The sequence below is a fragment of the Cuculus canorus genome, chromosome 4, assembly GCF_017976375.1.
Source record: "Cuculus canorus isolate bCucCan1 chromosome 4, bCucCan1.pri, whole genome shotgun sequence".
Lineage (NCBI taxonomy): Eukaryota > Metazoa > Chordata > Aves > Cuculiformes > Cuculidae > Cuculus > Cuculus canorus.
The window spans coordinates 27,210,705-27,224,063 of record NC_071404.1 but is presented as its reverse complement, the minus strand read 5'-3'; the positions used below and the strand labels follow the sequence as shown (position 1 = coordinate 27,224,063).

Below are 13,359 nucleotides of genomic sequence, written 5' to 3'. Positions count from 1 at the left end.
GGCCTCAGTGAAGCCCACAGCACCTGTATACACTCATACTCAGTATTACACAGCTTGCTCTTTTACATTTTCTCCTCCATTTCCCTACTCAATTCTGAAGCAGCTCCCTTTGAGACTATTGACCCTTTCCCAAACAGCAGGATCTATCACACCATGCCTGTTAAAACCTTAGCTACATCTTTAAAACAACTTGTTTTTAAAGCAGAAAGAGTAAGAAGTTGATGTTTTATCTATTATTTTTGCCATGACTACAAACAGCCTCTTTTATAGACTCGAAGAATTTGTATAGTGGTTTGGGTTGGAAGGGACCTTAAAGATGATCTAATTCCAACCCCCTGCTATTGGCAAGAACACCCCTCACTAGACCAGGCTGCTCAAGGCCTCATCCAACCTGTCCTTGAACACTTTGTGACACACACTTATTGATTGGTAAAATACTGAAAAGGACAAAGTCATCAAAAGCAAAGGCAGTAATATTTTTACAATTCAGCGCTGAATGGATGCCCTTCTAAAAAAGGCATCCCATCTTACAAAAGCAGTAGGTACTAGTTTTAAACAAAGAAACGTGTAAGTCCCCAAAGAATGGGGTTTTTTTTTTAGGTTATCCAACCACATCTGGAGATTCCCTTCAGATTATCTCTTGACCTAAAGCAACTACATCTTACAAGACAATTAAGCACATCAACAAATTCTTGCAACTCTAAGAGAGTGTTTATTCTTTCAGGTTATTCATCTATGACTGGAGATTGTCTGCATATTATCTCTTTATAAAAGACAGATTTATATTACAATATAATTAAACATACAAACCAGCTGCAGCAAAACTCACATCAATTAATTCTCACAACTTCCAGGGATGGGGCATCCACAATTCCCTTGGGCAACCTATTCCAGTGCCTCACCGCCCTCATCGTCAGGAACTTAGAATGTCTAGCTCAAATCTGCCCCTCTCCAATTTACAGCTGCTTCAAGCAAGCCTTTAAATTAAAGTGGAACATCTCATTAAGATCTCAGGGTGTCACCTGTTTCCTTCAAAAGAGGGGCTCCAAGACAAGCCCTCACACAAAGGCCTGGTGCCACTTCAGCCTCTGAAGCCGGTCAGCACCTACACAAAGCCACCAGCAGCTTTTCAGGCCTCGCTATGAATCACAGAATAGTTTGGGTTGGAAGGGACCTTAAAGATCACTGAGTTGCAAGTCCCCTGCCATGGGCAGGGACACATCCCACTAGATCAGGCTTCCTTATGTCTAGTCTAAACCCGTCCCTCTCCAGTTTACAGCCACTGCCCCTTGTCCTATCACTACAAACTTTTGTGAACAGTCCCTCCCCAGCTTTCTTGCAGCCCCTTTCAGGTACTAGGAGGTTGCTATAAGGTCTCCTCGGAGCCTTCTCTTCTCCAGGCTGAACAACCCCAACTCTCTCAGCCTGTCCTCGTATGGGAGGTGCTCCAGCCCTCCTATCATCTTTGTAGCCCTCCTCTGGACCCATTCCGACAGTTCCATATCCTTCTTACGCTGAGGATTCCAGAAATGGACCAAATACTTCAGGTGAGGTCTCACAAGAGAGGAACAGAGGGGCAGAGCCACTTCCCTTGACCTGCTGGCCACACTTCTTTTGATGCAGCCCAGTATACGGTTGGCCTTCTGGGCTGACAGCACACATTGCTGGCTCATGTCGAGCTTCTCATCCACCAGCAGCCCCAAGTCCTTCTCTACAGGGCGGATCTCAAGCACGTCATCCCCCATTGTGTACTGAAAACAGGGACTGCCCCGACCCAGGTGCAGGACCTTACACCTGGCCTTGTTGAACCTCATGAGGTTCTCAGAGCCCCACTTCTCCAGTCTGTCCAGGTCCCTCTGAATGACATCCTGTCCTTCCGGTGTGGCAAATGCACCACTCATCTTGGTGTCACCTACAAACTTGCTGAGGGTGCACTCAATCTCACTGTTTATATCATTGATAAAGATATTAAACAGCACTGGTCACAGTAGGAACCCCTGACGGACACCACTTGTCACACATCTCCATCTGGACTTCGAGCCATTGACCACTACTCTCTGAATACGATCAGTTTCTTATCCACCGAACAATCCACCCATCAAATTCCTATCTCTCCAGTTTAGGCCGCGTCAAAGGCTTTACAGACATCCAGACAGATCGCAGTCAGATGAAGACACGCACAACCCCCCCCACCCCCACGGGCACCAAGAGAAACCGGAAGCTATTCCCCACCCCGCGCACGCGCAGCGCGGCCGCGCCTCGCAGGTGCTTCCGGGTTGCGCTGTAGGCGGCGGGGTCGGTGCTGGGTGTTCCCCGGGCGGCTGGAGCCTGCCCCGTGCTTCCTCCTCCTTCCCGCGCCCGCTCCGCCAGCCCCGGTCCCGCCTGTGGCCGCTGCGGGCTCTCCCTGGGGGGGTGAGCGGGGCCGGGCGGCGTCGCGCGCGTTGTCGGGGCGAGGCTGGGCCCGGCCGCGGGCGGGGGGAAGCTGGGGGGCGGCCTGGGGCTCCTCCTCTAACAGTGTTTCGACTTGCTAACCCCCTACAAATTACCCGCAGCCGGAAGCCCGCGGTTTTCTGGTGCCGGTTGGCGGATCACTCCCCTCTTGACTTCGAGAGCGTCACCGTGTTCTCTGGGTAAAATCCTTAAAGCTTTATTCGGCTGCCCCGAATCCGCCGGAACTCCTCCTGGTGGCCTGTTTTTCTGTCCTCCTCGAGGAAGTGCGATTGGTGACTTTATTGTTTGTTGTTTGTTTACCTGTGGAATAGTGTTAACGCTGCAAAGGTGAGTTTGAGGTGAGTTGCACGCTGATCTAGTGGGGTGTCCCTGCCCATGGCATGGGGGATGGAACTAGGTGATCTTTAAGGTCCCTTCCAACCCAAACTATTCTATGATTCATTTGTCACGGTTCTCCTGTCCAGGGCGAGCAGCTGGCACAGCCAGCAGCAGCCGCCAGTGTTTCCTTCCTTGTGTAGTGGGACAAACAGATGTTACCCTTTTAAGCACTCCTGTGGTGTAATTCATATTTCTTCTAAAACCACCCTTATTTTGCATTACCAAAGGGTTGTGGTGGTTTGGCACTGAGGCTGAGGCTGGCCTGAGGCTTCTCACAGCTGTGTTGTTTTCTGGCTAATGCCAAGCGCCATCAGACCTGGGAGAAGAAAGAAATACATTACGAACTGGCTAAAGAGCCCCAGTCTTTCTGATAATTATCTGACTGCTGAGCAGAAACTCATGGAAAAAGCAGTTTCACTTAAATGAAAGACGTGCTCACGTACTTTTAACAGCCAGGTTTGTTTTCTAGATATTCATCTTGATATAGTTGTGCTGAAATCAGCGCCTATAAAGAATAGCCGACTTCTGTTTAAAGTTACGCTGAAAAGAAAAAATATGACCTCATAGGTATTTTTTCCTGTGAATTGTAAAGATTTCATGTATTTCTAATGTTGTAACTTTTTTTTGCAGATTAACAGGCTTACTGAAGCATTGTTATGGAGCTAGAATGGTAGTGAAAGGAGTTTTAATTCTTTTTGTCTGATTATGTATTTTGAATATAAAAGCATGGGGTTATTCTGGGCCTTCTCTTTGAAATTCATCCGGTCATAAGAAACAGTAGTTAATCTAAATGCTTACTTCCTTATTTGCTTTTATTTCAAGCAGAGTATATCCTTTTTTTAACAGTAACAAGTAATTCAAAGACTGAAGTTCAAAATGGCTTGTTCTCATGTTGTTTTAATTTTTTCCTACAATTCACTTTAAGTTATTCTGAATTTTAATAAGTATTTTTACTGTAATCAAACGGGTGGATTCTGTAGCTTTTCTTTTGATTGTCCAACAGTACAGCTTGAACTAGGACCACAAGAATGCAATGTGCTTATGGAAATAGAATATCCTTTATTTAGCATTATAAGTTATCAGTATAAATGGTCATTTTTTTTCTTTTCTGTAATCTCATGTTTTACAACTGTTCGTACGGTACTCATTTTTAAAACTTTGACATTTTCTCTAGGTTTAAGTTTATTTTATCCTGCAAGTCGTTACTGCCATAATGAGGCTAGTAATTCTTGAAGATTATGATCAGGCTAGTGAATGGGCAGCAAAGTATATCTGTAATCGTATTATCCAATTCAAGCCAAGTCAAGGAAGATATTTCACACTCGGTCTACCAACAGGCAAGTTTTACTCAAAGCCTATGTAAATGGCTACACCTAGAACTATATCTGTATCATTGCAAACAGATACAGTATTTAAAAGAACACAAATATACTTTTGGTAATATTCCAATAATCCATTTTTAAATATGGATTTGATTTGTGTAAAAAGTTTTGCTGAAGTTTGAGAAGCTGAGAAATACTAAATGAGAAATGACAGATTTCTTTTATGTTGAAAAGCATTATAGCAAAGTCTGACTATGAAAATATTTATATACACCGAAAATATTGTGCAGACATATAGAACAACAGAAAAAATTTGTTTAACAGGGAGTACACCTTTGGGATGCTACAAAAAACTGATAGAGTATCACAAGAATGGAGATCTCTCTTTCAAATATGTGAAGACTTTCAACATGGATGAATATGTAGGTAAGATGTGCTAATTTGAGAACACACTATACTGATATTTCTTTCTTCCGTTATTAAAACTGAAATGTTTTGACAAAGCACAAGGTCAGTCTAGCATGCTTGTACTTCTAAGTTAGACTTACATACATAGGATCATCTTGAACGTTTCTCTCTCTGTCCACAAAAATTCAAATCAGAAACTAGTATAGGTAGATCCTGGGCTAAATTCAGTGCTTGTAAATTACTTTACAGTACTTTTGTTGAAAGTTTCTTGTTATATAGTGTTGCAACTGCATTTCTTCTGAAGACTTTACACTCTGTGATAAGACGTATGTGAAGGGGATGTATACTGATTACAGTGTGTATGCCAACAGGAAATCTTTCTTCTCAATGTAATTTCAAATACTGCTTTATCTGACTTAGGACCATTCTTGCATGTCCTACATTGGTTACTTACAGAATCATAGAATCCCTAGGTTGGAAAAAACCTTTGACATCATCAAGTCCAGCCGTACCTGTCCACTACTAAATCATATCCCTAAGCACTTCATCTGCCCATCTTTTAAATACCTCCAGGGATGGTGAATCAATTGCCTCCCTGGGCTGCCTGTTTCACTGCTTAATAACCCTTTCAGTGAAGTTTTTCCTAATGTCCAATTTGAACCTCACCTGGCGCAGCTTAAGGCCATTCCCTCTTGTCCTCTCACCCGTCACTCAGGTGAAGAGACTAACACTCACTTCTCTACAACCTCATTTCAGGTAGTTGTAGAAAGTGATAAGGTATCCCCTCAGCCTTCTCTTCTCTAGGCTAAACAACCCCAGTTCTCTCGGATGCTCCTCGTAAGGCTTGTTCTCCAGCCCCTTCACCAGCTTCGTTGCCCTTCTCTGGACACACTCCAGGACCGTAACGTCTCTCTTGTAGTGAAGGGCCTGACTTAAGACTAGAGTTAAGGCTGTTACATCTTCTAATACATTAATTTCACTCTAAATGTTTTCAGGGCTTCCCAGAAATCATCCAGAGAGCTATCATTCCTATATGTGGAACAACTTCTTTAAACATATTGACATAGATCCGAATAACGCTCATATCCTTGATGGGAATGCTCCAGACTTACAGGCGGAGTGTGATGCATTTGAAAAGAAAATTGAAGAAGCGGGGGGGATTGATCTGTTTGTTGGAGGTATGAAGAAATACTCTGTGGTTAGCTATGATTCCAGCAAATACTCTGACTCTTTAATTACTATTTTCATGACTTGGCTAAACCCACTTTTTACATTTATGATGTAACAAAGTTCTGTGACTAACAAAGAATCAGAATGAACACCAGAGCAGCACGGTTGGTGTCCAAGTTTCTAATAATTTAATTTCAAGTGAGATTTGAATGCTTTTTATGGGAAAGCAGAAGGAAAGAATGAGTCCTAAAACTTTTTTTATTCGTTTACAATGTTTGAGGATATTTGTTGACTCACAGGCTTGGAATGATTTACTTTTTTTAACTTTGAAAAGGCATTGGTCCAGATGGCCACATTGCATTCAATGAACCCGGATCAAGTTTGTCTTCAAGAACAAGATTAAAGACTTTAGCAATGGACACCATTTTGGCAAATGCTAAATACTTTGATGGAGACTTATCTAAAGTACCAACTATGGCGCTAACAGTTGGTGTGGGTACAGTGATGGATGCTAGAGAAGTAAGAACTCATTTAGTTCTAGTTGCATGTGTCTGTTTTAAAAACTAGTCAGTATTGATACTGGGATTAAAAGTAAAGACACCTTTGTTTTGCAGGTGATGATTCTTATAACAGGTGCACATAAGGCTTTTGCATTGTATAAAGCAATTGAAGAAGGAGTCAATCATATGTGGACAGTTTCTGCTTTCCAGCAACACCCTCGCACTATCTTTGTGTGTGATGAAGATGCTACTTTAGAACTAAGAGTTAAAACTGTCAAGTACTTTAAAGGTGAGCACTGAATTAGAAGTTACACGTATTTTAAACCTGCAAATTTTAAATTATATTGATTTAAGTCTGAGCCTTCCAACATTTTACAGTAGCTAATGTGTAATGTTAGATACTCAGAATACTAACTCTTTAACTTATTTCTTGTGAATGGAAAAGTGCTGGGAGGCATAACTTAAGTTATGCCTTGCATTCCTAACGAATCTACTTTGGAAAAATATTTCTTTTGCCTCCAATTTGAAATGCTGGTTTGTAAAACAGCAGCAGTATTCTGGTATTCCAGAATACTGGTCTTAAATGTACTGGAAAGTTTCACCTACAGAAAACTTGATACATTTATTGATCCTGATATATTTTCATGCTGCTTTTGCTCTGTGCTCTAATGTGCTGTCTAGTACTAAACTTGAAATGTGTATTAAAGACTTTGAAGCTACCTGAGGGCATTTTTCATGCAGTGCAATTAGCATAACAATCTATACTGGCTTTTAATACATTGCAGCCTTTTACTGTGCTTTTCATATTTGTTGCAGGAATACTGGGGCAAGCTTAAAATTGGGATTTTTGGTAGTCATTGAAAGATCCTAGATGTGAATTCTGTTTCACTGAGACTGTAAAAGCTGAGAAAATTCATTTTCTCCTAACTATATTGGTATAGCAAATGTGATTGTGTAAATCACTCATCTTTCTCACTGGCATAGATACTTGCAGTAGCTGAGGCATCTGAGATCAAGATTGTAACTTATGAAATTAGTTTTTAGAGCATTATATCACCAGTGTCCATATATGTATTAGATTGCAGTTCTGGCATTGCTGTGATTTTTATCCTGATATCACTTGTGGCCAACTTGGTAATTTGGGAATTTTTCAGTGTACTGTTCTTTGATGTGTCTTTACCTGTAACACATTGCTAGATAGTACTTATTGTTTTCAAAGACAGGCTTCTTTAACTGCTTGGTTAAGTTTAAAACATTATGCTGTATTTCATATAAACAAAAGCTTTGCTTGGGAAAAAATATAAACTTAATGTAGAATTAATAGGTATAATGACGCTAAATTTGCTTTAAAAAAAAAAGGGCTACAGTATATGACTGTGTGCTATTGTGTCATGCTGTATTAAAATACCCTATAATACAGAGCAATATAATTCTTAATAAGATTTTTTTACTTCAAACTTGCTTAGTTTTACCTATTCACAAATCAGCGAGATTTTCCCATTTTAATATGGAGGAGAAATAGACATGGGTCAAATTTGCAGTTATTTCAGAATCTTGATCTTCATGTTCAGATTTCTTAGGAAGCTAGGTAATTCTTAATGACTGCTAATTATGACAGCGATTTACTGTGATTTTTCACCATTTCAAAAATCTCAAGGTACTATATGGAACTTCAGTTCCTTTTCATAATCAGGTACTACACTGGCTGGTGACTGGAATAATCTTACTCCGCTTTTTTTTTAACTTTCTGAAAAACTAAAAGAGGCTAAAATTATGAAGCGTACTTTAAATGTTCTCATTGGAAAAGGGAAAGGTAGCTTCTTGCAGAATGAAGCAGAAAATTAATTGTGAGGATACTAATTAGTCTGCACACAAGTTAATCCAGGATAGGTTTTCCATACTTGTACATGCTCTCCTTAAAACTGTATGCAGAATTCTTTTTTCATTCAAAAGAATTGTTTTGACACCTAGAAAGAAAGGACTCTGCATATATCTTCAAAAAAGCTTTTGTTTCTAACTTTTTCCTGAAACAATTAACCGGGATTTAAATATCCTTCATTAAATATGGCAGAGGCAATACTTTGTAAGCATTTTTCATGCCTCTAGGAAGTGGGTAATTATCTCCTTTTCATTTCCCTTTTTTAGAAAACACTTGTAGGAATCAGAATGCTTTAATGTTCGAAACATGGTTCTGCTTTGAGTAGTGTGCAGCTGTTACTCTTTCAGTAGAAATGGCTTTTGTATCAAATGTATACTTAATATTTTCTCACTGTTAAATTTCTGAAAAATGTTACTGATTTGATTTTTCCCGTGTAACCAGTAGTTATCCTTCACGAAATCTAAGAACTGTTTCGTTAATTGTGGTGTCTTCTGAGGCTGGAATTTTTTGCACAAATATCTGAAGCTAAGTAATTACCTCTATAGACAAAATGAGGTGGATTCTTAAGTCAGTTACAGGCTTGTTGGCTGTTTAGTATGGCTGAATGTGTCACTCAGTGGAGAAGGAAATAGCACCCACATCTTTCATTAAACTATCACAAACTGATAAGGAATATATGCTGCATAGAATGCATTCTGTTGTGGTCACCTACAGTAATGACTTCAGATTGTATAGTTATTTAAATTTCACGTGGCTGCGGTGACACTTTGCCATCAGATGCATGATATAACAAAGATACTTGACTATTCTTTGCCGTAGATAATTCAACTATTGTTGAACTTCATTAAAGGTTTTAAAGAAAATTTTTCCACTTCTAATGTTGCGTATTACTTAAATTCATAATTTTAGAAGTTAATCTGCAGTTTGGTACTAATATGGACTTTTACATTGCAGATTGTGAACACTAATCAGTTACTGTTACTAGTCCTTAAGGTGTAATGAGGTTAAAAACATACCAGTGACTGAATGTCATACATACTTAGATGTAGGTAACATTTTTACTAAGTTGTAAAAATAAAGAAAGCAGCGCTTTTTTTTTTTCCCCTCTTTTCAACACTACCAGAATTAAAGTATCCGAATAGGAAAAAAAATCTCCCCTAATCACAGCTATGGACGAATTGTACATGACTGAAAAAAGCCCAGCTAGAACAGGAAATGGAAACTACTGAAGTTCTGAGCCCACACTAACACTCTAGATACATGTAGCTTGGTTTTGCCTGTCTAGGACCAGAAGTACACTAATAATTACAAAGATGGTAATACCACAATGTTAGAACATTGCAATACAAGCTGTAAAAGTATCGGGATGTGTACATCTGATTTTTATGACAAATTGTGGTGAAGGAATTTTATGTTGCTGTTATGTAGGTTTTAGTACAGAGGAAAGATGTGTGGATCTTATGTATTCAGTTAATTTGGAAGTATTCCAGATCTGCTTTTTAGCAGGTCTGTTACCAGAGCTCTCTTATCCATGCTCACTTGATACTGAAGATGTCAGTAGTGTTCAAGTGATACAGGAATGCTGTCTGTAACTTCTGATTTTAAACTAAGTAGCCATTTTTACTCTGTTTAGTGAACTATGTGAAATGTATACTTTGAAGAAAACTCCAAATTAAAATGCGGATAGAAAGACATGTTGAAAAAGTATAACTAATGTAAAGCTGGCATTGTTGCTTTCCCCCCCAAGGTTTAATGCATGTGCACAATAAGCTTGTGGACCCACTGTACAGTATGAAAGAAAACTGAAAGAAGACTTGAAGAGGAACTCCCATGTGGGTCAACAGCAACAGTTTTAGGTAGCAGATGAGTTCACTGCTATGCAATATGCTGAAAACTGTTTAAAATGGGGAATCCTAGGTACTGTATTTTTTAAGAGGTCCAATCTCTCTATATTCACATTCCATCTGTTTGCTGTGTTGTGCATTTTGCTTTAACATTTGGAGCTCTGTTGTTGGCTGGTGTGTAACTAAGTGAAACAGAACAAACTTGTGTGAGACTGCATGTTATGTAGAGGGGGAGAGCAGAGCACTTATTCTAGCACAGCAATGTAATGTATCTGCCTTGTGTTAGAGAAGGTATTTTATTTCCAGGAATTTGTAGGTTTGGGGCTTGATTAGTGTTACTACATTTTGCATTTGTGTCTCCAGGCAGAATGGTTTTGGCCTTTGTCAATACTATGGACTCGTGGTAGTTGTACAATTTCTACTATGAAATGTTCTGTTTACATATATCTAATGTACACTGAGCTTTTGCACTTTGTTGCCTTAAATTTATCTTGAACAGTTTTTGGGCATCTCAAGTCCTGCTGTACAATTCAGGCAAATAAAAATACAAAAACAGTGCCTAAAAATGCACCAAATTCTTGAAAGTTGTAACTTATTCCACAGATTAAAACGTTAAAACTTCTGCCATAGCACTTTTTTCCTCTCGTGTATTTCAAATTACTTTAGGATTTTTATATTTTTGGTAATGAGCTTTATACATGTTCCTTTCTGTAGGTACCTGTTTAATTGTACCATTGCTGTTATTATTAAATGCCTGAAAAGAGGTTAATTTACAGAAATATGTCTGCAAGTTTAATACATAAACATCTAAAGTCAACTGTTAATCACTTTGCAATAGTTACCTCTCATTGTATGATTATAAGCATTGAGCTGTTACAAGGAATGTTTCCTACTTTGAATATTTAAGTAAAACTTAAAGATAAATCCAATACTTTCAAAATTATTTTGTGTCTAATATACATTCTGGCATGAATAAATACCTCAGGATTTTATGGAGAGGTTAGGAATTCTGTGCCTTCTTCCACCTAAGGAGGAAGTTATGAGTTTATTGACTTAAACTCCTGGGGTGGGAGGGGACAGGGTCTATGCCCTTGTGTAAATGCTTTCTGGGAGAAAGCGCAACAAAGCAAAACTTCAACTTTCTTTTTTTCCTTCCTTCACCTAGACAGACGATAGGCAGGTAGTTTACTAGTGTTTATTACAAACCACTTTTACAGCTGACAGTACTGGCCTATTACACCCAGTGGCAGCACTAACACTTTGGCCAAATTCCCCATGCTGTGCAGCTGGGAAGCAACCTTGCAGAAAGGGATGTGATGTGCAGCAAGCTGAATGTGAGTCAGCAGTGTGCTGCTGCAACAACAAAGGCAAATCAGCTCAGGACTGCGTTGAGAGGGGCATTACTAGCAAAGGTAGAGATGTGATCATCCCATGCTACTTGGTGCTTGTCAGGCTGCACCGGCAGTACTGTCCAGCTCAGGTTCCCACAATTTAAGAAAGACACAGACTTTACAGAAGACTGGAGAAGGACCAAAGAACTAGGAAACCTGCTGTATGAGGCAGTGGGTGTCTTCTCCCTGAAGAAGAAAAAGCTCAGGGGGAACCTCATCACATTATTCCAGTATTTAAAGGGTGACTATTAAGAGCTCTTTTCACAGATTGCTGCATGGAGAAAGTGAGGGGTAAAAGGTTGCAAAGTTTTTTTTACAGTAAGAACAACCAGTTGCTAGAACAGCTTCCCCAGGGATGTGGTAAAGTCCCCACTGCTGGAGGTTTTCAAGATGCAACTGGACAGGATGTTAGACAATCTCATCTAGATGCATACTTCCCATAAAGGGCTGGAACAGGTCTTTCAAGGTCACTTCCAACCTCAGCTGTTTTGTGACTGAAATTACTAAAAGATGGAAGAGCCTGCCTAGAGTAGCGTAGAAAGTCAGGCCTAGTGTTTCAGTTCTTAAGTGAAGATTGAACAAGCACAGATTTAAAACAGGCTTTCAGGTTTATGAGTTTTGCACTTGCGTTTCTGGAGTGTAATGCAACATTGCAGGGAAAAGTTTAAAATTTACTGTGCTTCAGGAGAATGCTGTTATGTCTGGCACATGACCCACAAAATGCATAGTCGGGCTTGCCATTCTTGGTCTTTACAGCCAAGTAAAGGCTTTACTTCACAAGACAAACACTTGTATTACAAAAAGTGTCAGATTAAAATCTTGAATTTATGTTATTAGATTAATTTAAGCATGTTTTTGTGTTAATAATGACGATACATCTTGTGGCAAAAGTGCAAACAGAATTTAGGAAGTCCATAGCTTTTATATACCTAAAAGCTTTCTAAAAGCTTTCTTCCTCCTAACTCCTTAGTTTTGACCTTTATTCCAGATCACCTTTCAGTCTTCTGCCTCTCTTGCCAAACAACTGAAGCGCTTTTTTGTGTTCTCTCAAGACACGTGAGACCACAGAGTTAGTATCTCTCCTCCCATCATAAATGTTGCAACTTCTGTGAAACACAGGCCAGTTCAAATACTGGTGCAGTAGTACCAGTATTTGTTTGAGTGGCACTAATACCATATTGCCTCTTTTCAGGAACAGGCTCAGCTGTTCTCCAACTACCTTCTACTGTTAAACTTAAGTTTTGAATTCTACACTATGTCCTGTAAATGCATTACTTAAGACTTATTCAACTTGGAACTTTCGTTCTTGGGTAAATAAGTGAATTCTTACTTAGCCTGGCACATCTACTTTAGTAGCAAGTTACATTCCTTTTCCTCAGCCAGACTTTAAAATATATTTCAAAGGCACAAAGGAATATGTGTCAGTAGAATCAGGTCATTTTTTCTCTAAAACTAATACTTCAGTACCGTTACTGTTAGAACAGTAAACAGTTCATTTAAAGTCCTTGTTCTCAAAATTGACATCACACGTATTCTCAGAATTAGACTACGAATTTGTACTTTTTCCTGCTTCAGAGGACTAGAATAAGGCTAAAAGACTGAGTTGTTCTAGTCACAGTCCCAAGGCAGCTTTATCCATGCACGTAATTTTCAGTTAATTAGGCAAAATATAACGAAATAATATTGATTACTTGGATAATCTCTGGCTTACCTTTAGCTTCTGCTTTATTCCTTGGGACAATGCCAGTATTTTCTCTTTTATGTCTGTCTAAAGGGGGTGGAGGGGTAAAGGGGACAGATATGTTTGGGGTGTTTTAAATCTTGCTTTAGTAATTTGTGCTAAGAGCAAAGGAACTGTTTCCATACTTTCTTAAAGATATCTGTACTTTCTTAAGTGCTATTTTTTAAGATGGCGTTCCTACTAGCCTTTTTAGCGAAAGAATAATTATGTTAATGATAGACAGCCTTTGTCCTCAGCATCTTTCCTTTCTTTAGGATCAGTAGCAGCAACTTCTG

At 39.4% G+C, this 13,359-nt stretch overlaps 1 protein-coding gene across 2 annotated transcripts; it reads left to right on the top strand.

Moving 5' to 3' along the window:
• The first annotated feature begins 2,256 nt into the window (after positions 1-2,256).
• Positions 2,257-10,457, top strand: GNPDA2 (glucosamine-6-phosphate deaminase 2). Of its 2 annotated transcripts, none has more exons than XM_054066335.1 (7): positions 2,257-2,412; positions 2,553-4,166; positions 4,476-4,577; positions 5,555-5,737; positions 6,064-6,248; positions 6,344-6,518; positions 9,856-10,457. In XM_054066335.1, the coding sequence occupies exons 2-7, from the start codon at positions 4,043-4,045 to the stop codon at positions 9,912-9,914; spliced, it is 828 nt and encodes a 275-aa protein (XP_053922310.1). In that variant the 5' UTR covers positions 2,257-2,412; positions 2,553-4,042; the 3' UTR covers positions 9,915-10,457. The 2 variants fall into 2 exon arrangements, with proteins under 2 accessions (XP_053922310.1, XP_053922311.1); XM_054066336.1 differs by having other exon boundaries at positions 2,553-4,170; positions 4,480-4,577.
• The last annotated feature ends 2,902 nt before the right edge of the window (positions 10,458-13,359 follow it).